The sequence below is a fragment of the Magallana gigas genome, chromosome 4 (assembly GCF_963853765.1).
Source record: "Magallana gigas chromosome 4, xbMagGiga1.1, whole genome shotgun sequence".
In the NCBI taxonomy this organism is placed as follows: domain Eukaryota; kingdom Metazoa; phylum Mollusca; class Bivalvia; order Ostreida; family Ostreidae; genus Magallana; species Magallana gigas.
The window spans coordinates 36,312,840-36,337,374 of record NC_088856.1 but is presented as its reverse complement, the minus strand read 5'-3'; the positions used below and the strand labels follow the sequence as shown (position 1 = coordinate 36,337,374).

General features: G+C 35.1%; 1 protein-coding gene across 6 annotated transcripts in view; it reads left to right on the top strand.

The window, feature by feature from the left end:
• LOC105320202 (pleckstrin homology domain-containing family G member 7) overlaps positions 1-24,535 on the top strand; it is a 43,196-nt gene that overhangs the window by 5,839 nt on the left and 12,822 nt on the right. For 2 of the 6 annotated variants that reach the window (XM_066082292.1, XM_066082291.1), the window contains exons 2-5: positions 16,788-17,676; positions 20,276-20,457; positions 22,292-22,362; positions 24,084-24,203. In XM_066082292.1, coding sequence (XP_065938364.1) covers positions 16,788-17,676; positions 20,276-20,457; positions 22,292-22,362; positions 24,084-24,203 — 1,262 coding nt within the window. Of the gene's footprint in view, positions 1-7,226; positions 7,816-10,054; positions 10,257-14,153; positions 14,301-16,787; positions 17,677-20,010; positions 20,170-20,275; positions 20,458-22,291; positions 22,363-24,083; positions 24,204-24,535 lie in introns of those variants that run through there. The other 4 variants (XM_066082287.1, XM_066082289.1, XM_066082288.1 and 1 more) reach the window with 4 other exon arrangements.

Here is a 24,535-nt window from a genome sequence, read left to right as displayed (position 1 = left end):
GCTGTTGTAAGTAAATGGTCAGTAATTCAATGTACTAGTATGTGCACAGACCAAACTAAAATGGTCCTAGTTTGATATGTTTAACTAGTACCTGTGGTTCGTGGTATCGAGCTGATTATTTAAAACTTAATTTCAATATTAATTTCCCTTTTTTCATCGCAAAGTGTTTTTTTCAAATTTTATTTCAGATGCGCCATTTTTTAAAGGATATAACGTAATTCAAATTGAATGATCTGCTCCATGCTATGCGCGATAATTAAGAAGGGCAAGAAGGCTTTAGCCCGATTTTCACTAAGATATGGCTCTGATGGGCTGACTGATGTATAGTCAAAATTACAAGATACAATGTACAAGCAATATATATTTTTTGTTCGGTTGCATTCGCAATTTTTCGGGACTTTTCTGCAATGTTCGGAAAATCACCTCGACGTAATGTTAAAATTTTGTCAATAAAAGATATGCTGCCCCATCTACATATGATGTATTGCCACCATGAAGTTGACTGACTTTTCTGTCTTCAAGTTTAAGGTACAAGTAAATGTATGCCGTTAGATTTCATGGCGTTCACCTCGAATCTAGCCATATGATACTTTGTGTGTAGACGTTCCTAGGTTTTTACAAAAGGTTTTCTGTTATTGGCCCGAGAGTTTATTGTTTGGCTAGGACGTAGACCTTCATACTCCTTCATCATCCAATTAATTATATCTAAATAGAGGCTCACAAGATCGCCATCATTTAACCATAAGTCAATCACTCAGTAACGAAATCAATAGCAAATTTGCAAAGCGTTTTTTTACATGTAGTCTTTTTACATGGTTGCCAGTCGCACGGCCTACACGACAGTGTATCGACTATCTGAAAAGGACCATACATGCAATACTGGGAATTTAAAAAAAAAATTAATTAGAACCATTTTAACATGACCTTGGACTTTCGGTTGGGCGTAGCTATCTATTTCTTGCGTCAAAATAAGTTAAAATGACGCGGTTTCAAGCGAAATATGCACCGACTGCGTACTCTTAGTTCAAAAGCCAGACAAATCTTGTTGATTTCAAAGAGCCATGGCTGAGTGGCCAGCAATGAAATAGACAGGCCTACGTCACATTACTGTTTGACACAACTACCCAAAGTCCAAGCTCTTGTTAAAATGGTTCTAAATCGTACATGTAACTCTAACACATACACAGTTTGCACTATAATCTTCAATACAACAGTACTATTAAAACACTTATTCTGTCATTGGCAGTGACAATTTAATGTAGGATTTTTGGCCGCGTCAAAGATTTTTCTTCGATCGCGATAGACAATTTCATATTTCATTGTAATTAGCACTGGCATTTACGACAAGAATCGATTTATATAAAGCACATCTTTAAACTGAATGTGTAACTGTTTTGGAGAACGATGTAATTTTTTTTTATCACCCTGAAACATCTGCGCATCAGAAACCAATCTGGAATAAAAATTTGACAATTATAAGGAATGGTGTAACGGTATGTAAACAATGCTGCGATCGCTCGTCATACGTTTTCATGTGCCAGACCCTCCCCCGCCCTCTTAGAACAAATTAGTTGAGATTCTTCTGATGATTCTATTTTCATCTGACTTCAAACTCAAGGATCCTCAGACCTGGGGTATCTAATCACTCTGTATTATCTTGTTTTGAAATTGAATCAAGAAAAATGTGGGCAAGAGGACTTACATGTTGCATCAATATGAATACCTTTGGCATAAAGTGTATCAGTCTGTAACTAATTTGATATATAGCACTTTTTTTTTACTGTTTAAGATGATCAAAAATTAATAATTGATTCCCTGGTATCCCCCACACCCCACACCCCCCCTCTCTCTCTCTCTCTCTCTCTCTCTCTCTCTCTCTCTCTCTCTCTCTCTCTCCTCCTCCTCCTCCTCCTCCTCCTCCTCCTCCAGAGATATCAGGTGACTTTACTATATTAAAATTTTAAATTAATATAATAATTATACATTGTTTGCTTTCATTTTTTAGAACAGTGGTCTTGAATAAAAAAGCATGGTTTTTTCCGACATTAATATTCATTTGAATTATTGCAACGTTATAGAATATGTTTTTGAAATCATTCCAATATTGAAATTCCATGAAAAAAAAAGAAAAGAAATCTACAGCATGCATCGATTAAAGGTGTGATATACATGTAGCAAATAAAAACGTGAATATTTCAAACAGTTTGAGGCAGGATATCAACAGATATGCTATCAGATTATGATATTTGCTTGATGATACAGATAAACATCAATCACTCGGTAACGATTAGAACGGATATCTGACATTTCCGAAACCGCGATGCAAGAATTCCTTTTCTTTTTGTCGGATAAAAAGAAGGAAAAGAAATTAAAGACTGAGAAAAATATTGGAGCTAGAATTGCTTCTAGCTCATCTATGAGGGATTATATATATGCTTAATATTTCATTTCCATTTTTCTATATCATTCATATTTATGAGATGTATGAGCTGTATAATTAAGTACAAATGTAGATGTTGCCTAAGTAATCTGCTGATGATATTTATGCATATAGATATGCATATAAAATCAATTTTTTTGCGAAGTCTGCATTGCATTGTGGCAATATTTTATCATGCGTGTAATGCAAAAATGATGTGAAGACCTATATATGCATGTAACAACCCCGAATATATATAACAATGTAGACGTACATGTCAACCTACACTTAAAAAAAAAAACCCATTAGAATAATAAAAAAATAGGATAATATACATTTTTATTAAAAAGCTTTTGAAAATGGAGCATTTATTATCATTACACTCTGTCTAGGCAAATGCTTCAAAATTGATCGCGGGCAACTTTGTTTTCGCGTGTGAGTCCATCTTCTGCTCTGCTGCATTTTTCTCTGTCATGCATGCTGTATGCAAATCATTTCAATCTTTTTATCCTTTTATGATATTAATTCAATTTACTTTTATGCAGGCTCAAAGAATTACCATATTCATTGGGAAAAAAATGTTCCCCGTTAGCAAGTGTGCTGTCACATAGTATCAATTCTGACATTGGGATTTTAAGTATATTTTTTGCATAACATAGAGAGTCTTCTTTTTTCCATTCAGATGTCACAATGTACATGTAAACCATAGGTGCTTGAGGATAGGAACCCCCACCCCAAAAAAGACATCAGGCATGCGCGGATCTAGAGGGGGGAGGGGGTCGGATTAGGAATTTCATGATTTTGGGAATTATTCTTTTTTTTAATTACTGTAGCCCCACCCCGCTCCGAATTTCAATTCGGACCCCCCCCCCCCCCCCTTGGAAAAATCTTATCATGTTCAATGAACTCAAGGAATAGGGAATCTTTTTTTGAATATCATCAGGTGATAATTTTGGTCGGGGCATGATCAAATCCAATAAATTTGATCACGCCCCGACCGAAATTATCACCTCATAATATTCAAAGAATGAAAGAATGATTCCTAATTACTTACATTTATATAATTTTCAGCAATTGTACGATTGAAGATTTGAATATGAATAAGCAAAGCCCGCTTGCGCCCCAATTACCGTTGTTTCATCAATATTCGTTGAATACAAATATTCGTGGATTTCGTTGTTAAGTTTATCCATGAAATTAAATGTTCATTGAAGTGCAATTTCTACTAACAATTTGTATTGATAGGGTCATTGGCCACGAATTTATGTATCCTTTAAACCGCGATTTTCACTTTATCCACGAAAATTGATACCCTTAAATGTTAATGAAACTACAGTATACGTCATTGGAATTCATTGGACTGTACATGTATTGTACAAAATTGATACGTAGTGTTATCACAGACAAAGGCACTGACAAATATAGATCTAAGTATGATATTATAGTCCCCCTGAATTACTGGTCATACAATGTACCGAAGTACCTCGGGCTCGAGTTCTCTTTAATTAAATATATAAGTACTAGTACATGTATATGAAATTTAAGAAGTAAAAATACAAATCAAGTGTTCATTGGCGGTTAAAGCAGAAAGTCTGGGTTATCATTACGTTGCAGACTGTTCTTATGTTATAACTGATAGATTAACTCCATTGTGATTAAATTTTCATGCGAATGAATCATAAAAATTCAATTAATAAGGTGAAATGTGCAAATTTTTACTGTCGCTTTGGCCTTCTTCTCGCTCTCGCGAGATTTTAGAATGATGAACAGGGATTGACCACGAAATACAGGGATGATCATTTATTTGGTCCCATGCATTCTTTCATCCGATATACATGGTGATTGAATTTAATTATGCATCATTCTTGAAGCAATTGGCACATAATTCATTTTCTAAGTTCGAGTTTCTACTGTCTTGTCGGGCCCCCCGTAAGGCATTACTGAATACATACATATACATATACATGTACATGTGTACCATAAAGGATCTGTTGCGTAGATCTGTTGCGTAGATAAAACCAAAACAATCATTTATCTAAATCCTTATTAGCCCATTTTCTTATCTTTATACGCATGCAAAACAAAACTTATTTTAGCGTACATATATAGTAAAAATCCCTGCCTCAAGCTTGCTAGTTGAAAAAGGAGGGGGTTAAATATACGACCGTCTCTTTAATTCCACTGCTCTCTCTCTCTCTCTCTCTCTCTCTCTGACAACAGTTTTAATTAAAACTTAAAAAACCTTAACTAGACGGTATCACTTTGCATGCTCGTTGAAAAGTTTTACAATCAATGATTAATGAATAATATTCATATATTAGTAAGTGCAATTTGCATTCACAATATCAAGGCTATCGAGGGAGAAAACTGATGCATATTATAGTGACTGGAACGGAGACCGTTCAATTATTTAACACAAACTTTTCTAGCGAGCAACCATTTATAAATATCGGAATTAAATATCAACGTTTTTTCATGCCCCTTCTACGTTTTACGAAATTGAATATCAAATAATCCCGCGGGGGAATCTGATTTTTTTCCTCTCGATCTGGTTGTGTTCTGTTGCATCGTCCCTGTCGCAATGGACCTAATTGTTATGAACTCAGGAACAATCTGAGCGAACATCAATAAATCCGGAGAGAGGGAGAAAGAGAGAGAGAGAGAGAGAGAGAGAGAGAGAGATATGATCCTGAAACTTTTGATGCGTATACGCAATCTTGGCAGTGTACATGTATTTGTGAATCTTTAGAGAACAGTTGAAGAACTTTCTTTGTGTTCTTTCGTCCGTCTTTTCGGACGTTGTTTGATTAAATCATTTATTTTTGCCTGTTTTGATTCAAATTTGCATTTGTTTGTGGACAAACAGAGCTGTTATAAATGGTTTAGGCGGAAACAGCAATTTTAATCGTCATAATACTCCATTTTACAGAGTTATGATATTCCATCAATATCGCAGAACAGACAAAATGACATTCATGAATGGATCCTCTGAGATTAAGAATAAAAGTGAAACATAGTGTAGTTATTAATCTTGCAGAGGAATCTAATTAAATCTTCTTCAATGACTTTTTGTTGTATTCCCTGCACCATTGTGCAGGCGGAGCGCCTACTTTGAACTATATTTTTTTTTTCAAAATAAAAGTAATATGGTTCTGTGTCTATGTTCTGAAAATATTACTTGACTTGGCAAGGTTCATGTGTGTCTTAATTTTAAAATGACATAAAATTCAGAAACGCAATCCACCACCTTTTAATTCGATTTTTTAAACTTTGAAATATTTTTAAGTACAAAATTTACGAATCAATTGTAATTGGCTGCATGAAAGAAAAGTATCACAAAACTTAAAATCAATTTTATTAATTTTTTTAAAAGTATCAAAGTAGAGTATAATTTGTCAACCCACGCGTCCGTAACTATTTAGGAAAAAAACCCACTTTCCATTAAAAGATCACTTTCAACTTAATCTGTCCTATTGGACTCGAATATCAATTTTTTCCATATAAACCTGATGAAAAGATGTTATCGTATCCTGAATTAATGGATCAGAGATAATTGAGCAGGTTAATGCTCTGTTATCTTGAGATGTTTACAAAAATACACACCATCTTTCCTCACATCGTCAAATATCACGTTGGCAATAAAAACAAAAGCAAAAACCTATAGGTATACACGTATAATATACCTGGGTCAAATAACTCCGATACGCTTATCAAAAGCGTTGAATTTTTATGGAAAATTAAGCATTGAACTTCAGTGTTCATTCTCTTGAGTGGCTCCAGTCCTGTGCTTTTTATCAGCGACGGATACTCCGTGTTATTTTGACCTCTTTTGTCACACAAGGGGGGCTTTAATTTTCGTTGTCTTGAGAGACGTTTTGCGGGTTTTAGCGTCGCCCTGGCAGACAACGAGGGGGGGGGGGGGGGGGGGTGATAAACTGTCCAAATCAGAACACGACTTTTAATCTCAGACGAGAGTTGGGGTCATTTTCGAAAAATGTTTCCCGTGTGTATATCACGGGTACGTGTGAAAAGGACGAAATTTACAAGTGTTATGATGTTAATTATCGAATCTCAAGAATCTCTCTTAGTCCTCTAAAATTGTTCAGCCAATATTTATTTTCTTTTTATATAAATTTAAGAAACTCGGGGGGAATTAAAATGTACATACTTCTCAACTTGTTTAAAGTGATAGAGTATAGAGTACATACTCAAGAATTGAAACGCCGGATTTTCTAAGCCAAACAAATACACTCAAAATTGTTTATTTAAAAAAATAAAGGTAACGAAATTCCAACTGGAGGCGCAGATTTGCTCCAGAACGAAACCGATTAGGAGGGATTTCTTAATCCGTGTCTCGTTAATATATGTTTGTAGACTTTCCAATTAGAATAAGAGATTTTTGTGTGTGCGGCTAGCTGGGTCTTGCAATGAGGAGGGACCGTAGCTACACCTCTCAATTTCACTCCACAATAGAAGCCAATCTGGCATATTGCACTTTATCCATAGACTGTCGCTTTTATCCAATTTGTTCCTTTCTGTACGTGATCAATGGTCTATTGTCGCGATAATTCACCCCGCGCTCAGGATCGACAGAGGGGCGAACTATTTTTGCATGTTATACGCCGGTGGCCGATGTTGCCAAAATTTCATCATGTGTGGACTGGATATAAAAATATGAGAACATGATATCGTGACCACAAACGGAGAGGGCCAATTAATTAATCTGCAGCGTTGTATTTGAAGGGACCATTTTTTTTAACGATGATCCGCCACTTATTTTGGCGAAAATTTTCTTCATTTTTTTTTCTCGCTACTATGAATTATTTACAATGTGAAGAAGTATAGACAATTTTGGTGGAAATTGCTTCGCTCGGAGACTTGAAGCACTTAGGAAATTAATTCGTTGGTGAAACATTAGAAAATGGCGCCGAAAGCTGGGCAAAGTGTTTTATCAAGGGACTTAAGATGATTTTTTTGGACCAGTGATTTCGGGAGAAGTATCTTTCACACAAGGATCAAGAATAAAATCTATGCCGCTAGCCTCCTTTATTAAAGAATGTGAGAGTGAGAAAAAGAATGAGATGGCCCTCTATTATAGTATTGAGTAAATACTTAACGAATATCATTCAACCCTAGGATTATGATTTAGTGTGTGTCGGGTGCAATGAATTTTCCAAGGTCGCGGATACTGCAGAAGCAAAACAGTGCCCCATGTCTGGACCTGGGTTCTCGTCGGAGGGTGAGATCTTGGGACGGGACCTATGATGTGGATCCAATGACCCACGGGCATGGCTACCCCGGGGGTGGGGGGCTAGACGGTGATTCCGTGCGACGTTTGTACGGGAAATTGTTTTATCCACGTGTAAGGACTATATCCGAGTCGGCGTTTGAAGAAGGTGAGACGAACGAGAGAGAGAGAGAGAGAGAGAGAGAGAGAGAGACGTGTTTTTAATTGTCCTTCAGCTGAGTTAATATTTTATATTTTATTGTCGTATAAAAATTAAAAATATACGCATGTTGTGCTACTCACTCTTCCTGGTCGATAGCGAGAACAATATACTTGGTTCATTAGCTCTCTCTGTATGGTACGGAAATTGTGGCAAACTATGAGAATAGTTTGGCGACGTATCCGCGTGGTGAATCGGAAAACCAGAATGCATGTTATGTCAATCTCAACTGCAGATTGCAGACAATACATTACCCATTTAACACTTTGTAAACTGCGATGCGCTGTTTAATAATTGCGGGAGGGGGCTCTGATCATCAGGGGGTCAGAACCCTCACCACACACCCCAGCCCCCTCCCCCCCCCCCCCCCCACCACCACTCCTAAATTTTTCAGAAAGGTGTAATTTTTTTTAAATTAGAAATTAAGTACAAACCCGCCTTGAACGTACCCTACCTGCCCTGAAAGATTTCCTGAAGGCATGTTTTTTTTTAATTCATTCGGCAATTATCTATAAAGATTTTGCATAGGCTAAAAAGTAGGTTTTGAGACTTGTAAAAGATTATTCGAGGCACGCGGTATAAATGTTGCATGTGCCTTGTTAAATAACGCGGCAAACCCGCTAAACGTCTACACCTGGATTGCATCACAGGTACGTGCGATCGTCTGCATGTCGAACATACAAGGGTCTATAAGCTATCTAGTGCTTTGGCAGAATTTATACGTATTTATCATGAAATTAACTAATTAATCTTATCACAAAAGGTCACATTCCTCTTTCGCACAATATAGGTCTGGCAAAAAGTAAACATATATTATGAAAGCGTATTGGTATCGGTTAATGTTAGGGCAAACAAACTCTGAAGTTAACTTTTATACTCTTGTCTATTCAGCATTTTCAATAAGAATAAATGAGGAGGAATTTTTTAATTAAAGTTTAATGAATTACATGTACTTCTTGACTTCTGAATTAAAAAAAAAGTATTATTCTCTCTCCAATAAAAATGTAGTGTATTTGAGCATCTGTCGATTGTTCGCATGCCATGCATTCCAAACCTTTGCAGGATCTGTCTTACATTTAATTATAAGTGTAATTTATTTTCCCAATTTTATCTTTGTAGCATACATTTTATTCAGTAGGCGTTTATATATATAGAATATGCCTGAACTTGAATGATGTTTAGTATTGAGATATTTCGAAATTCACCAATAATTTCTTTAATTTGTTTTATTGTCATCATATCCTTAAGTTAAATATTTTTTTGAGAATTACATTCATGATAATGTTAGAAAATGAATTTTATTACGAATACACACGTTTGAGAAAGTCAGGTCATTTAAATACTGATTTATATCTAATGGACGAGTAAATTGATTTATATTTGATTGAGCCCCCCCCCCTTTTTCTTCTGTATATACATGTAACTGATAGTAATAGTCAAATATCAATTGTATTTCCTTGTTTACGAATGAGTAATTGAAAGGCAAGGGCGAGGTGTATGAAATATTATTGACAGTTTTGATTGATAACGCAGATTTGTTCTATCATTTAAGATCTTTTACTCACATAAAGATCTATTACATGTACTTAATTAAAGGTAACAAACTCACAAGACACGAAGTAGTTCATTTTATCCAGCTTTATCATATGAACGTGGAGTTTTTTAATGTACAAATTAAAACAAAGCGTTATTTCTTGTTGTTAATTTCAATTCAATTTATGATTTTATTCAAATCGTGCTTATTGGTAATAGATGGAATTTTAATTTTTGAAAATATGGCATCGTCAAATGTACATTAATGAAAAAAGGTGAAATTAAAAAAAAAAATGAGTAGACCACGATATGCAAGTACCTGTATGTAGTAGATGTAAGATATAAATTTAATGCAAATCATATTGCTTTATATGTACTTAAAGTCCCCATGCAGCATCACCAATAATTTGATATAAAAAAATTTGCACAAAGATTCCATATATCGCTGTGTGTACTGGCGAGATAGGCGCAAAATCCGCAATAAAAACATAGAATTGACCCCAAGTACTTCGGTATAATAGGATTATAATCTTCTCGAGGAGTTCCTATTATTATCATTCACTTGGGAATACTCGGTTCTATATGGGTTCTCCCAGACAGTATTTTGTCGATATATACAAACCGATCAATAATAATGTCAGTATTTATAATACCGATTTAGGTGTCAAGTGGTCTCGCAGTCGAGAGGCAGTTAAGGACAAAAAAAAAATAACAAAAAATAAAATTAGTTCCGTGTTGAAGGCGTTATAATTATCAAGGAGCTATGGGGCCGGCCGATCATCAGGTGTTCGACTGCGAAAAGATGCGGCTAATTAACGCACAAAAATGGCTGCAACTGAAGTGGGATAATCTTAAAAGTAAGTGGGTTGTGATGGATTAGGATAAATATGGATTATGTAAATTTTAATTCACGTTGACAACAATTTTTTGTCAGGTTGTTTGATCAGTGAGAGGAATGAGTTGTTGGGGTTTTTTTTAATTTGAAGTTGTTTTTTTTTTTGGGGGGGGGGGGGTGTCGATTATAAGTAAAAAAAATAAACTTTCGTAGAAACTCGTAACAAATTTAAATACTTGAAGTTTGCATAGTATACATGGAAAATAGTCCCAAAACTAAATTATATATAATGCTTGGCGTGATCAAAGATTGCAAATAAATAAAGTCCTTGAATAATAACTAGAGAAAAATTTCACAGCAACTTTGCGATTTTTTCCCCACTTCCCTAAAAAAAAAATAACTTGCATTTTACTTCATTACCAAACAGACTCGAATGTTAAATAATGCATGCATTCGATATCTTGACACTTCGTGTTTTGTTATATCAACATTATAACATTATCGATTTTCAAGGGGAACTTTCAATTATGTCTTCCATGATGTGAAATATAGGTTATTGATAATGCATTTATGATTTATGCAAAAGTTGAATTATAATGTCATTTCAAGGCAAAACTTCTACACAAAATCATTATTTATGTATAAACAAGATATGACCAAAGAATGATTCGACAAAATGAAAACTTTTGTTGAGAAAAAATGTCGCCAGAAGCAAAGATGAACGTATGATCAGTTAAGCATAAAGTTCTTTAAAACATGCCATAAACCTTCAAGGTAAAGGTCATTTAAATTTTTCAGAATATGATATTATTTTGCGTCTATCCCCCCCCCCCCCCCTCCTTTTTTTTTAAGGGTAAGCAAAATTTTTAGACATATTCTTTTAAATGTACATGTATTGATAAAGATGTATTTTATTTACATGCATTTTGTTGTTTTGTTTTTCTACATAGACCATTTTCAATTTTTGTTTCACTCTTTTTTACTATTCGCACTTGTAAACGTTTCTTCATTGGATAAAAATGGTTTTAAAAAATATATATTCTTTTTTACCACGATCCGAAAGTGCGACTATCAATTGTTGTCATGCGTTGAAAATTCGTGTATGAACTACCGATACCCAAATAAATATTTAGTTCAACTTGACGTAAAAATTTTCATTGTGAGAGAAATCTAATCGTTTCTTTTTCTTTCTCATGGTAAATTTAGGAATTCTAACATGTTTCAATTCTTCAGTGAAATTTCCCCCCCCCCCCCAATTTTCAGTCGCCAAAACGAAAACATTGAACGTCTGCTAAGACTCGACTGGCGCGCGATTTCACCTCGCTGAATCTCCCGCCACAAATCTTTTAATTGTGTATTGTAAACGTACGAAATAAATATTTGTTTTGACGATTTCAAGATCATGTAAACCTGTCTGCAAGAATGGCTAGGTATGTATGTATGGTATGGTAGACAAAAGGACCCAGAGGTCATCTCTGAAGGGAGAGATTGTGCGCTATGGGAGAGACCTCCATTGTCAGAAAGTGAAAAGGAAAACAAAATTGTAAGAGTTTCCGTAAACCGATTATTTGTCACCTTACTCGGTCAGTCGGTTGTTCAGTTCATTTAATAACGCAATGTCACCTTAGTACAGGTAGTTTATCATCACAAAAACGTATTTGTATATATACTAATAGCGCACCTAAACTTTATTACAATTGATAAAAATTACCCTCACCCCAAATCCATAATCCCCCACCCCCGCCTGCCCCCTCAACAACAAAACGCCACGTATATTCAACAGCTGTTTTATTATTTGTTTTGTTGTTAAACATCCATTGATTTATAATTAATAATGGAAAAATGGTTTTGTTCATTATAGATTAAAATGCTAAAAAAAATCATCCAAATTTATTCTGATTAAATTTCAAGCATGATTCCTATTAGTAAATTTCTTATTTGCTTCTTTTGTCGTCTTCTTGCTATTTACTTAGAAATTATGGTTGTTTTTATGACGCATTCTTTAGAATAGTCTGATTTTAAAATCTAGGTCAACAGCATGTATGACATGTTTCATAATAAATCTCTGCATGTCAAACGTCTTCGTTGCAAACCATGACCAATTTATATGTAAGATCATTTCCCATCCGGAGAGAGATATGTTGCAACCACTATTAAAATACAACCACTGACTATTGAAATTATTTCACAAGCGATTGCAACAGAGCTATGCGGACTCCGGACCGTGGCTTGAGACGATGGTCAAACGTTAACATGTATACATGCATGCAAATTCACAGCGATAAAAACTTGTTGAATTTCATTCATACTTGTAATGTATGTGTTTACTTTTTATCAAATGTCACACTTAAAAGTTGATGAAACTATTGCTGCAGTAATACATGTAATTTGGTCGAGGTCAAAATATATAGATGTAGCATGCAATACAAGAGCAATGTTTTGCCTTCAATTGCATAACATCAATATCGATATACTTTTAAGTACTAATACCTGCCCCCCCCCCCCCCCCCCGGCCACTTTTTTTGCGCGGCAAAGATTTTTTTTAAATTTACACGCAAAAAATTGAATTAACATGGAGTTGCTCCCCCACTTTTCTGGGAATATGTAATAAATTGAATTGAAAAAAAAAATACACAGTGAAATTGAATTAAAAGTAAAGGTGCTGCCCCCCCCCCCCGCCCCTCTCACGGATTAGGATTTTAAGGATTTTTAAATTTTTTTTAGCTAGTCAAGATTTTTTGGATGAGTCCCCCCTACTTTCAAAAACGATGCTACGTGCCTGCTTATTATCAACCATAAATGCTTTCTTTTGTGACTCATGCGGGATATGAAGGTAGCGACATTGCAAAAAAAAAAAATACATTACCCGCGTTAAAATTTTTGTTAAAGAACGTTAGAGAAAAGAAAAAAGCTAAGTCGTCTTATATGAGATTTTTGATTCTGCTGACATCATCATGATTATTTCGTGCAGTCCGTGATTTTTCTTTTTAAGGTTGCTGAAGGTTTCGACCGATCGATAAACTGGTTACATGTAGAACTGGTTCATATAGATTTCAGTTCTCTCAATTTCTAAAGAGTTATAGATTTCAATCAATTTTCGAAAGAATGTCGAGGGAACCTTACTTGGTGGATGTACACTGTAAATATAAGGATTTACATGTAAAACATAATATATAAACACATGTACTTGGTATTTTTAAACAAGTTAGTCGACGAGAAAAAAAATTATCATCATAATTTTGCACCCATTCCACCATGCGCCAATCCATAATCTCTTTTTCCGGGAGGAGGGGGGTCCGAGGGATATTCGGTAATTTTACTATGTGAATTAAAGAACTTTGAATGATCCTGGGAAAGGTGGAGGAAGGTAAAACCCTCCCGACCCCCCCGACCCCCCCCCCCCACCCCACCCTTTTTAGGTCCGCGCATGCCTCTTATAATTACCACCATCACTGCATTCCGCAAATAAATCTTCTTAGCAGCGGTATTCTCAGGGACTAGAAAATGCAAATCTGAAGCATTTCCTTATATATGAATAAGAAAAATATACCCTTAAGCTAGCTTTTGTCTACAAATATCATACACTGAATGAATTGAAAATGACTGATCATTCCTAGTCAGGCAAACTATAAATACGATCATTAAAGGGGTTGTTTTCATATGCGATATGCTAATACCAATATTTCAACTATCCATTGTGTGTTTCGAAACGAACCACTCTCGAAACTATTCAGCATAAAGACCGGCATGGGAAATACTTGTATTTAAAGAAAAGAAAACAAACTTACTTTAATTCTCTTATTAAAGAGGTTTTGTTGGCAAATCTTTTGAATGTTTTAATTTTTGAAAACGACCAGAAGTGTTTACGCAAGAGCTTTTACATATATGCCCCAGATCCAATCATGCAAAAGGGTCTGGTTTCCCCCATCATGCTCAGCTCCCGCCATTATGCAGCGCCGAAATAGTGAGTCCTGCTTATTGCGGAGATTCCAGAGGAAACCTCGGTTAGCCCGTCGCGTCTCGGATACCCAAGGGAAAATCCGATGGGAACTTCTCCCTCATTCGGGTAGGTAACGGCAATTCTCTTCCTAGAAAACGGCCGGACTGACCAAAACTTACGCAGACCGAAGGCTTGTACTCGAATGTTTCGGCCTTGGGACATATATATACACACATACAGTATGTATACATGTGCAATTGTATATAATCATAATTTAATTTTTCGTTACGCACCATTTTTTTGGCAAAGCTTATCATTATATAAAGTACATGCATCGATTTTTTGTCTACGTCACAATGACATGCAATTTTACTCCAAATGACGTATTTTCCTGTTTTCTGTTCTTATTAATTGAACAACAATTAATAAAGAATATATTCGATAGGAACCTGAGCTATACGGATAAAAACTGGTTTGGAACAGTTTACGCTTTTAATATGATATACAGTTTCGCCATTTATAGAGTGTAAACGCCCAATCTACGTTTGATTACATGGATTAATTGGATTCATTCCGTTAAAATGTTATAATTTTGCGCAATATAACACTAAATTTATTTTCATATAAAGCGTTAACACTCAATCTGCCTTAAAACAAAACAAAACAAAATTAAAAGATTCATCTATCATTTAATCTGCATTAACAGTGGCCAAAAATGAATTAAGAAAAAGAAAACCTCGAAAAACTCACATAATAATAATGTCAACAAACAATCGACTTTTACTGTCGTCAAAAATGAAACACACACACACAAAAAAAAAGACAACAAATAAAGCAAAACAAACATTAAAATAAAACAAAAACTATCCAAAAATTTAAGGAATCGCTCGCCGGGTATCAACAAGCAATTGACTGCCTTTGTGGCCTGCTGGGGTAGCAGCAAAGCTTGGATTCATGCACCTAATAAACTGTAATATTTTCATTTACAAAGTAAAATTACTTTTTCGATGAACATCGCGTTTACCATGCTACCATTATCATTTTTTTTTTTCCGTCTATTCACATCTACATGTATGTGGTATTAGCCGAACTGACACAGTTTGTAAAATATGTTACACTGTGAATGAATAAGTTGCATTTCCATGTTTATTTTGTTTAAGACCACGTGATTTCTCAATTTCCTTTTATTTTCTAGACGTGGGCACCTTAATTTACCTAGGGAATACCTAGTTGTTTTTGTCATATTGATTAAACGTATTGTAAACCTAGACTAAGTGGGTGTAATTGCAAAATTTAATTAAAAGTCAGAATCCTAGATCAACATTTTTCACAAAATATTCATATAACTGTGCCCGACGTTCACATTTATAGAATCTTCAATTATTTTGTTTTTGTAGAGCTCACATCAATTACGTCACATTATAGAATTATACTTTTAGCAGCACCTGAGGTCAAGGTTACATGCGATCTTAATTGACATTGAAGTTTGTTCACAATCACTCTAAATCTTGAGTTGTTTTAAAAGAAGTATCAATTTTTGTTGTTTAATCTTAATTCTTACAAAATAATATGTCCATGATTCCTTCTTAATGAGTTGATTTCTAAGTTTTCGGATAATTTGATTATATATTACTTCATATTTGTGAAAAATTTTGGCTTCATTCTGATTATGTTGATACTATATTTTAGCAGTGAAACCCCATCTTCGCTAGCGAAGGGTTTTCGGTCCACTTTGCTCCCCATAAATTTATGGGGAGCAAAGTGGACCGAAAACCCTTGGCTAGCGAAGATGGTGAAACCCAATCAAAAGTCACAAAACTTAGAATGTATGAAACATATACAACCTTTTTCGTGAGCGATCGAATTTTACCAAACCTGTTCAATAAGGAAATGGATATTATTGCTATGTCATTAATAATAAGTATAATATCACATTACCGTTGAACAGTTATCAAATCAATAAAGCTCCCCAGTGACCAATAATATTACAACGTACTTCGAAACGCACTTTATAGTTTTAAATGATGTCTTTTGAAAGGTCGTCACCCCTTAACATTTCAAGACATCAAGTCAAAATGTATTTCTGTATTGTAGATTGAATTTCTTCTTGAATGTCGATCTCCTCAGGCAGTCTTTATATATATATAAATATAAACTGGTGGTATTTAAAGAGGGACGTAATGATAAGATCGACCCAGTGATATTTTCTCTGTTATTGCAATTTCTGGTTTTATGTACAGTTCGAAATTAGAATCGGACTTTGATTTAGAAAAAAAAGAAGAAATATAATCAGCCTGTGAGGGATAAAAATGATACCTTTTTAGCTATACCCTTGAGCCTAGATTTTATTTAATTGCATTAATTAATTCCCTATCGTTTGGTTTGATTTTGATTGTTTGCTGTTTCATTGCGATGGCCTTAATTATTATTTCCCCTTTTTGGAGCTTTAATTTATTGATAAATACATGTACATAGTTACAAAATGTATGCGCTGGCGTGCTGCCAATTTGCATACATGTACATGTATATACAATGTACAATGTCATGTTTATCAACCGATTAGTCAGCGGAGATTAAACATTAAAATGCAAACATGTATCTCCCTTTTTTCAGAAAAAGACGAACAGAAAGACGCCAGAGAAAACGAGCCAGATGCTGGAGTTGGAGAGGATAAACCGCCGCCAGTTCCGCCTCGGCGATCAAAGTCCGGTAAAAAGCCCAATGCTCGGGGTCAGCTCGGTAACAGTTGGCCATACGACGCACAGCGCAATTGGAGCGAACAGCTTGAAAACAACGAGGATGTTTCAAACCAGTGCGTGGGTCAGCTACAGACTGAGTGGGGTTCCCCCCAGTTTACCCGGTTTTCCAATCCGGAAGGGATGACCAACGTGCCAAATGATTTTCGAAACGACCTTGACATTAGCCAATCGCCGGCAGTCAATGTCAAAGTTAACAAAGCTAACAGTAACCGGCGTGTAAAACCTTGCCTTAAAAACTCCAAATCTTCCAGTTCTTTGATTTCGGATCGGGAACGTGTCCTCGACAATTACAACTATCACAGACGATATTCCGTTAAAGATGACGTCACGAACCGATGTGATTTCAATCCGGGGATTTCAGCTTCAAATTCCGACAAAAACTATATTCTTACCCACAATGCACCTCCAGATTTGCGTCGGTCGCCTAACTCGTGGCCTCGACTTCAAATGACCGAAGCAGACGACGCCATCGAATCCGCTGAAGTGTACGACCATGTAAATTCCTCCTATGATTCTTCTAAAAATGATAAAAGTGTTGCGAGGTCTAAAAGTTTGAATGACACTGTGTCACGAGAGCAGAACCAGCTACGGGGCTTCAGACCTCATTCATTTAACGGACTACGTGATCGAAACCTTATTACGACGGAACCCGACACCGTGGACTCTGCAGTTCCCGGGCGGATGGATACGCCTGTGATTAAACCTACGAGATCTGAGAGGAAAAGTTATAAAGACTTGAACAGGTATGTCAGATGAGTGTCAATTTAAAACACTGGTGACGATTTTAGTTATATTTTACTGCATTCTAAATTGACGAATCACTTCTTTTCATATTATGTAATACCATCCACGAGCAATGCAGTTTTGCATATTTACTGTTTAACTGTATAGTTGTATCTAATTTTTTTCTTGTACTCTAAATTGTGTGTGTGTGATGTTGTTGTTTTTCATTCGACACGTAAATTGAGAATCGATTTTTACCTCATATGTTTTAAAAATACAAAATCATGCTGCCAATATTTAAAGTATGGCGTGCATTGTACGTTCGATAAACGCCCGTGGGAATTTTTATTTAAATAAAATAATTCACATTTAATTTGTCCAATCCAATACCAGTCTAGTCGTCTGGACAAAAACTTAGACCTTATAAATAAAGATATTTTAGTTTTTAGTTCTTGGTAAGGGAGAAATTGTAAATAAAGGAAATATCCGTTCCAAATCATGAAATGGATTTTTTTTTTAGATATGACTTTGGGGAAGTATTCTAAATATTTTTTTCAAACACGAAAATGTGACAATTGAAGAACTTTTTTTCAATTTTATTTAGAATGATATTACATTAATCAAAACCATTAGACATGCGCTTGTCTCATACGTGTACATGTACAACATGTGAAATTGCAGTGAAATTATTCATGTATAATTACATATATATGTATCTTAATCAAGAGCTCTACATTTGGCTTAAATAAAGTTACAATCAGTCAGACATGTTTATGGAGGGGCACACAAGAAGATACCACCATCAATGTATATTATTTGTATCGAATGAAATTCCATCAAGTATAGAAAAGGGGCATTCATTTTAGATTAACATATTTATTTAACCAGACACGTAGCGTAGTTTTCGAAGGGGTGGGGGGAGGGGGAGGGAGAGGGACGCATTCAAAAAATCTTCACAAGCAAAAAATAAAAGAGGGGGTTAATGCCATAGAAGTATTGCTTTTCAATTTTCACTATACATTTCTTTATTCATATCTCGATTTTTTTAGAACGCCCGAAAAAAGGTGTGGGTGTGTGTGTGTGTGTGGGGGGGGGGGGGGTAGGGGTGTTATCTCCATGGTAATCCTAAACAAATTCTATGTAAAAATTAAAAAGTTAAGAAAATGTTTGGTGCGATTAAGGGGAGGTGGGGGTGCTATGTGTGTGCCTGTTTACATAATGTAAAATGCATGATATGATTCGAGAGTTTTAAATAAAATCACACTTTTCTATCCTTTAATGCTTTTAGCGCATATGAATTACTTATGGATTTCAAATTAAGTGTAATGTTACATGTATCAGCGACAGAAATAGCTAAAAATATTTCTTTGTTATGTAAACAAAGCATTAGTCATGTTTTAATTAAGTAACGTATCGATCGCTGAAAGATAAGACCTTTTTTAAACAAAATGAGTTGTGGACAACTCTTTAAAATGTCTAAATTTGGACAAAATTAAACTGCAATGAATAGAAAAAATCTGAAAAGGAAACTTAAACCAATGTAAATTAAAACATGACACGATCTTTGTTTACATGATAAAGAATTTTATGCGCTGTATCGCGTTTGCAACTCAAAAGACTTTGTTAAAACTTTGCAGATTATAAGAATTTAAAAAACTGAGTTGAACAATAGAAACAGTAAAATATTAAAAATGTAAAAATAAGAATTAAAAATGTTCAGCTTAATAAAGCGTGAACATGTTCAATATAGTAGGGACACATTGCATTTAAAAGGTCCTGAAAAAATTACACATGGCTGAATTTTAATAATAAATGGAAATGTAGAAATTTGAACATATATTGGTGTTACGTCAAGCAATTGTCTCCTTCTGCGTGTGGAAAAATTCTATAGATAAGGTATAAGGTACATGTATATATATGGTCCTATGTCAGAAACTCATTCCCGCAGTTTTACCTTGCAACAGGCTGATACATAAATTAACGTGTATGAAAACATTGCAGCAATGGGCTTGTATTGACTCCGTTTAGTTTGCTGTTGTTCATGTCAATCGACATTGACAGGGTTCAACAAAGTGATGTATTTAACCCCTAACACCTGTCACACAAACTCCTCTAGTTAACTGTTAAGCAAGAGGACTTCTAGTCGATCCCAAGCATTTCATCGACTTTGTTTTTTTTTTCTTTCTCTCTCTGCCAGCAGATCATGTTTTTGAAAAATGTCGACTTTGACGTCACATTTTCTAATAAACAGCTTGATAATGTGACTGAAATAATTTTCTTTCTTTCTTTTTTTTTTCATCTCTTGATATTAAAACAAAGAGTTTTTTTCTTCTACTTTATTTATTATGTCACTTTGGACGATGTGCGTAGAAGTCGGTTCTTATGACAGAAGGCGTTATTCTGTTTTATTCTCAACACCGGATATTACTTTGGGTTTAGAAGCAAAGGTTTCTGTCACTTTAGTAAAAGGTTTCTTCATCTATAATCATGGAATTTCATTGTTGTTTTTCCAGGTAAATTTTGTTTATCTCATCTTTTTCATATCAGCCACTAAATTATATAGCAAAAAAAAAAAATGTTATTTAATGTTATTCATAAAATTTGTTTCTTTTTTTTCAGTGGTATTGAAATTTCACGCGGACATAGCTTGCCTTGTGATGCCGAGTTGCGGGCGCTTTTGGGCGGGATCCCGGATATAGAAACGGATTCTGTCGCCATTTTACCGTCCCCGCGGGTGTCTCCAGACATATTTCATGACATTCCAGGACTGGCTGTGACGTCAGAATCGGAGGATAACTCTGGTATGAATTTAACCAAAAAATGATATTGAACCTTGACCCCTTGATGGTGTTTTATTAACCGGGTTTTCCAACGGAAAAATCCGATTATTAAAATGGTGAAAATGGCGGGCGGGCGGGCGGGCGGCTGCCAAAAGGGTACCCCCATTGTACGGATAACTCCTCCTACAGTTTTCAAGATAGGAAATTGTTCTTTTGCAGATCAATTGTACATATATCAGAGGTGTGCATATTGCTAGGATTTTGATTTCTGATTATTTATGAAAAAATACCAGCTTTTGAACTTAGTCATTTTTTGGCAAAATATTGCATATAGGGTACCCATTCACCTTATCCATTTCACTGGATACGGGTTGACATGGACTATTGGTACAGTTCACATAAAAGAAAACCCGGTTTGCTGTCACATTGACAGCTTTTCACTTGTTTTTAATTCTTGATTTTTATTAACTCCTAAAAATGGGACTACGTTGATGAAAGAAATATGAAAAACAGCCAAAATTTATGGCATTGTTCAAAACCTTTTTACGAAACCCGCTAACAGTTGTTGGCTTGTAAACACAAAAATATTAGTCTGTCCCAAGATATTTTTTCCGCATATTTCCTTAAATTATTTGATATTTATAAATACCTCTTGGTTCAGACGATGTTCATTCAATAGTATGAAAAAATCCCAAGATTTGCCCATTGAAACGCCCCCTCTAGCTTGTCGGGTAACAAAACACGGCTAAAAATAAAAAGCCTACAGGGTTTTTCCATTGCCAAGGAGATGTAGACGCCCGGATGATAACGTTGAAAAATTGTGCGAGGCATCCCGAGTATTTCCGAATGGAGAAAAGATGTCAACATTCCCAATCATAAATCTCCGTAGGAAATCTGTTTTCGTTCCCAAGAATTTTTACGAAGGAAAAATGATAATGTGTGAATGAAGTTGTCTTGATAATTTTCCCTTTCATCGATTTTAACTGCACTTCTGTCACAGATATTAGTATTTTTATTCAAAATCGTTCAAATATGCAGCATGAATATCTTGGGACAGACTATAGAATTATAAAACAGGTCCTATTTTAATTGGCTCTTTCTCGTGTTTATGAAGGAAATCTCACAAATGGTGTTAACGGTTTTTGTGTCCATCTGAATGTGTTCATTGCATGATCTTGCAATTGGTTTTTATTTCTAAAATAAAAAATTAAGAGTTTTGCCGTCTAATTGATGAATTGAGAAACATTAATAATTCACGAAAACAAAGAAGGTTCCATGAGTCCGTTAATATCTACTGCCAGTTAACACATTCGAGAATGAGTGGGTTTCCGATGGTTTTTGACTGAAAATATTTACGACTTTGTCTTAAAATTCTTATGTAAAACGCAGTCCTGATTCTTCGTTCTTTATTCCAAAAGAATTGGGTCAGTCTTGGCTCTCTTTTTTTTTACCACAAGAAATGTTGGTCTGGTTTATGAATTATCATTTTGTTTACTAACTTTCCCATTCTCAAAAATACATTCATTAAGAAAATAGGGACTTGCATTACGAAACATTCTGATGACATTTTAGTATTAAATCATATTTTATAAACTGGGGTCTCAGAACTGCAACGGTGTGTGCATACAAATTGAATAACGAGTGCTAGCATGCTTTGTCAGGCAATTACATTTTCTTTTCCAAAATGGACAAATATTTGGACGCTGCTGCAGGTTATATTAACTTACAATTTGAAAAGAAAAAATTAAAAAGTACAGTTCAATCGAACTTAAATGTACATGTATGTAGAACGATTCATCAAGCCAGCTAGCCCATCAGTCATGTAACATGGTACACAGTGTAATTTTTATTTCAGGGGATTCCATAACTAGCGGTTCATTGCTACATCTCCAGAAAGGTCAACAGTTCCTGGCCGTTCCAAGAAAGGTTAGTTGTGAACAACCAATCAAAAGCAGATGTACCAAATCATCCGGCGTAATGCTCGTTTTCAGCCAATTGCGCTCCACGTTAAATTTTTACACGTGATGAAAGTCTAAATACTGATTTCTATGTACAATGTCACGCGTGCGTTTTGACATTTGCAGGTACATGTTTGTTTTTTTATAATTAGAAAAAAATTAACAGTTTTAACCAACAAAATAAACATCAAAAGCACTTAGAATATAGTTTTGCATTCATCCATAGAAAAGTTTAGACACAACCCTTGCTACTGCGTATTGTTTTGAATTCCTGTATTACAAGTTCAGTTTATAAATCTACAGTTACACGTGCTTAGTACTATTATACAGATGTATAAAAACATGGATTTAACTTTCATTTTTACGAAAACTATATAATTTACTTTTATATGTGTATTAATTTTAAAATTGAGGAACGTAAAAAATTATAGCTTCGTTACTATCGAGTTTTTGTCATACATGAATTCCTTACAAGCATTTCATACATGTACCAGAAAGATAAGCCATTCTTATATCATGGAGGTTAAATAGTCAAAAACACCCCCATTAGAATTACAGTTACTAAACTATTAGATATGTTTGTTTAAACCATAAACTATTTGTTATTACTATAAGAACAATTCCAAGTAGCTTAATTTCAAATTTTGAATATTTACTATATACTGTATACAGGGTTATTTTCGCCCCGTGTTATTTTCGCCCTTCATCACTTGCATACATTTCCACCCCGTCTTGAATTCGCCTAGACAAAGTTCTGCTTAAATTAAAGAGGGATTATCATAAGAAGAGCATTGTAATTCGTCCAGTCTTAAATTCGCCCGTTGTCAACGAGGCCGAAAGGAGCGAAAATAAAACAGGGGCGAATATTTCCCTGTATACAGTATTTATAAAGGGCCCTCCTTCTTAAGGAGATTGACATGGTCTAAAATAATAATGGCCACGTTCATCCGACGCTCTTCAATATTTACGCATTTTTCAGAGTTATAAATCATTTTTTTAAACCTACATGCAACTGAAATGCCAATTAATTATCCGACGCAGGTTTCGTGAAAAGTCATCCATTTCCAGCTGTTAAAAAATGTTCATGGCGAAGGTTATGTAATCAAAATATCGTGACAGTCAATCCTCAGGATAATATAACTCGTGACAATGGGATACAGTCTGATTCTGTCAATTTGACGTTTATCTTCATCCGTTTTGCTAGCATTATTTGATAAGATTCTCTTGCTATTTTGTTGAAACGTGACATTTTCCTTCTTTTATTTTGATTAAAATATTTTTGTATTCAGTTTGTTTACTTTTTTGTAACATTCTTTTTTTAATGAGCAAAAGAATCAACATACATGTAGATCTATTGTCAAATCTGGTCTTAAAACAAAATATTCGAAATTAATAATTAAAGAAAGAAAGAAAGATGAAAGAAAGAAAATGATAACAGTGATATGTAATTTTTGGCGATGTCACTGTGGTAAATACAGTTTATGATATATATGCAGAATCTTTTGCCGACAAACTGTTTCTATACAGCACACAGCTGGATATTGATCAAGCCGTGCAAGTCATGAAATATGAGGACATTGCATGAACCATATACCGTTTTAGATAAATCAATTTTAGTGTGCACTTGTTACTGATAAACCCTTTTTACAATAAATAGTCCCTAGTGAGTAACGCCTAAGTGTTTTGTAGTTGCATCGAGGTCGCAGACGACATGCCTCGGCCAGTGCTAGCTGTTCGGAGGAGAGTGATAATGAACCCTCGCCGCCGATCTCGCGAAGAGGTCGAAGGTCAGCCATCGTTGACACCAAGGTGAGAAAGATTTACGAACACTAAAGAAAGGTGCTAACCATGGTCACATGTTTTTGATACACTATGATTAGGCATACTTTTGAACCAAATGACCGAGTCCCAAATGGTGCGAGGACAAGTCCAGGTAACTGAGCGTATAGATGGCGCTGAACCGGAAATATACGGAAAACTTCCTGATGTTAATAAGGACACCTCTCTCTCTCTCTCTCTCTCTCTCTCTCTCTCTCTCTCTCTCTCTCTCTCTCTCTCTCTCTCTCGTCTATATATATGTATATCCACGAAGGGCATTCTCTTACTAAACGAAGCAACTGAATCTAGCATGATTTATACAT